The 2,500-nt window shown below is 46.0% G+C and overlaps 1 protein-coding gene across 2 annotated transcripts in view; it reads left to right on the top strand.

Annotated features, from left to right (window-relative positions):
• The window catches only part of rbbp8l (retinoblastoma binding protein 8-like), a 10,938-nt gene that overhangs the window by 2,423 nt on the left and 6,015 nt on the right, over positions 1-2,500 (top strand). The window contains exons 3-7 of one of the 2 annotated variants that reach the window (XM_083675720.1): positions 388-430; positions 741-839; positions 1,363-1,454; positions 1,703-1,778; positions 2,009-2,190. In XM_083675720.1, coding sequence (XP_083531846.1) covers positions 388-430; positions 741-839; positions 1,363-1,454; positions 1,703-1,778; positions 2,009-2,190 — 492 coding nt within the window. The remainder of the gene's footprint in view (positions 1-387; positions 431-740; positions 840-1,362; positions 1,455-1,702; positions 1,779-2,008; positions 2,191-2,500) is intronic. The other variant, XM_083675721.1, reaches the window with a different exon arrangement.

Raw genomic sequence — 2,500 nt, 5'->3', positions numbered from 1 at the left:
TCTCTGATATCATCTACTACTGCCTGATTTAACACAGGGAAACTGGCAGAGCTAGTGTGTGGTGCAGTGGAGGTTGGCAGAGGTAGAAATCGGAGGTGTTTGATACCAGTCCTCATTCCGTTCCATGCATTACAATGAGCTCGTCCTCTGATTTCTACCTCCATCAGCCTCCCCTGGTGTGGTACTGTCATGCCAAATTCTGCGTGGCTGCCAAATCTGCTCGGGTTGCATCACAATGGGATTAGAACTGGCTGTTAGACTATACCACACAAGGCAGACACACAATCAACTGAATTCCCTTAACTGCATAATACCTTACCATGCAAGTAGCCATTTATTAGCTACAGATTTTTAGTTTGTTTACTATGCTTTTGATTCGTCCAATAGGATGGCAAGAGAACATGCAGGAGCTGACCCATAAGAAGGGCTGGTGAGTGGGTCCTGGGCCTGCCTCTTTTCCACCACAAAGTGCATGACATCAGACAGAATAAGTGGCTGGCTGACTGATTGGCTGGTTGCATGGAATGGCATGAGGAATAGTATCAAACACGTGTTTTCCAGTCCTCATTCCATTCCATGCATTACAATGAGTCCGTCCTCCAATTTCTACCTCCACCAGCGTCTAATGAAAGAGTCATGTTAAAAAGCTTCTTCAAGCATTATGGATGTGTGTGTTATTGAACATCTGTGGTGTCTGGGGTGTCTGGGGTGTCTGGGGTGTCTGGGGTGTCTGCTCTAAGTAGTGATACCAAGCGTATGGAGGAGCTCTACAGTAAGAACCAACTGCTGCGAGAGCAGCAGAGGCTACTGACCGAGAACATCAAACAGCTGGAGAACAGGTGTGTGTGTGTGTGTGTGTGTGTGTGTGTGTGTGTGTGTGTGTGTGTGTGTGTGTGTGTGTGTGTTAACATTTCCTAGAAATTAATATGTTCTGGTGGATCGTTTCTGCAGACCAAAGAATACGTTAGGGTTAGGGTTAGGCATGAAACGCCAAACTTGCAACCCAAATGTCGTTGGTGACACAAATTGCTTTTCTGTTTTTGTTTTTTAATCTTAACCACTCAAAGTTCATGCCTAACCTTAACCACTCAAAGTTAATGCCTAATGCAACTCATAATTCATGGAACTCTTGCGCAACATCTTTAATGCTGGTATAGTCAGATAATACGTGCAGAAACAATCCCCCAGAACGTTTTCTGTTGGAGACTATGTTGTCCAGGTTGAGAGCAAGGTCTGTGTGACAGATGAGTACAATAACTCAGGGTGTGTGTGTGTGTGTGTGTGTGTGTGTGTGTGTGTGTGTGTGTGTGTGTGTGTGTGTGTGTGTGTGTGTGTGTGTGTGTGTGTGTGTACCTCTTCCAGGTTGAGGGCAGGCCTGTGTGACAGGTGTACAGTAACCCAGGATGTGGCCAAGACTGCTCAGATACAGAGCCTCCAGCGCTTTTCCAACCTGGGTAACTCCTCCATCCATCTATTCATCCTCTCCTCCATCATCTTCTCCATTCTCTCCTCCATCCATCCATCATCTCCATCCTTCTTCTCCATCCATCCATCCATCCTCTCCTCTATCCTCTCCTCTATCCTCTCCTCCATCCTCTCCTCCATCCTCTCCTCCCTCCTCTCCTCTGTCCTCTCCTTCCTTCTCTCCTCCACCCTCTCCACCACCCTCCTCCATCCTCTCCTCTTGTCCTTTGTTTTGTAGCTATGGAGATGAACACTCTGAAGAAGGAGAACCAGAGACTGAGGGAGGAGGTGAAGAGTCTCAGAGGAGCGCTGGAGTGAGTTTAGACACATATACACATATATGACACACACACACATACAGTATATATATATATATGTATATATTTATATAATTGATTAATTTTAATAGTTAGTTTTGTATGTAAATTACTTCAAAAAGGGATATATCAATGTGGCTTCTCTGTTTAAATAAAGAATAAAATAAGTCAATAAATTAATATCTTTATTGAAGGACAGAGTTTGATGTTTTCATGTTGTATTTCAGAGGTCAGAGTGGCCACTCCCCTCAGGACACGCCTATGGTGGTCAGACTGTCACCTGACCGCCTCCCCCCTGTTCTGATCACGCCCCTCATCGCCCCAGCCTGCAGGAGCAGCAGCCAGCCACCAGAGGGAGCCACTGTTGTGAAAACAGAGCCAGGACAAGGCCGCTCCCGTGGGCCTGAGGGTGAGACGGGGCGGGGGGCTTGTCCCAACAGGCTAGGACAGAGTGGTATATTAGAAGAGTGGCGCCAATGAAGGGGTCCATTTTCTATTGCCTAACGCTTATGGAGACTCAAATAGTTCCTTCATGCAAACCTATGTAGCAAGTTGCCAGGCAATTTAACTGAGGGTGAGAGAAGGCGAGGGGTTCATCCTAATAGGCTAGGATGGTTCTGGGATTAAGTGGTATATTAGAAGAGCGGCCCCAATTAAATTACTGGAGGCTTCAAATAGTTCCAAAAATTCCTCCCTGATTTACCCAATATTAACTTTTT

This window comes from Argentina silus (assembly GCF_951799395.1).
Source record: "Argentina silus genome assembly, chromosome: 8".
Classification (NCBI taxonomy): domain Eukaryota; kingdom Metazoa; phylum Chordata; class Actinopteri; order Argentiniformes; family Argentinidae; genus Argentina; species Argentina silus.
This window is presented reverse-complemented; position numbering and strand designations above follow the sequence as displayed.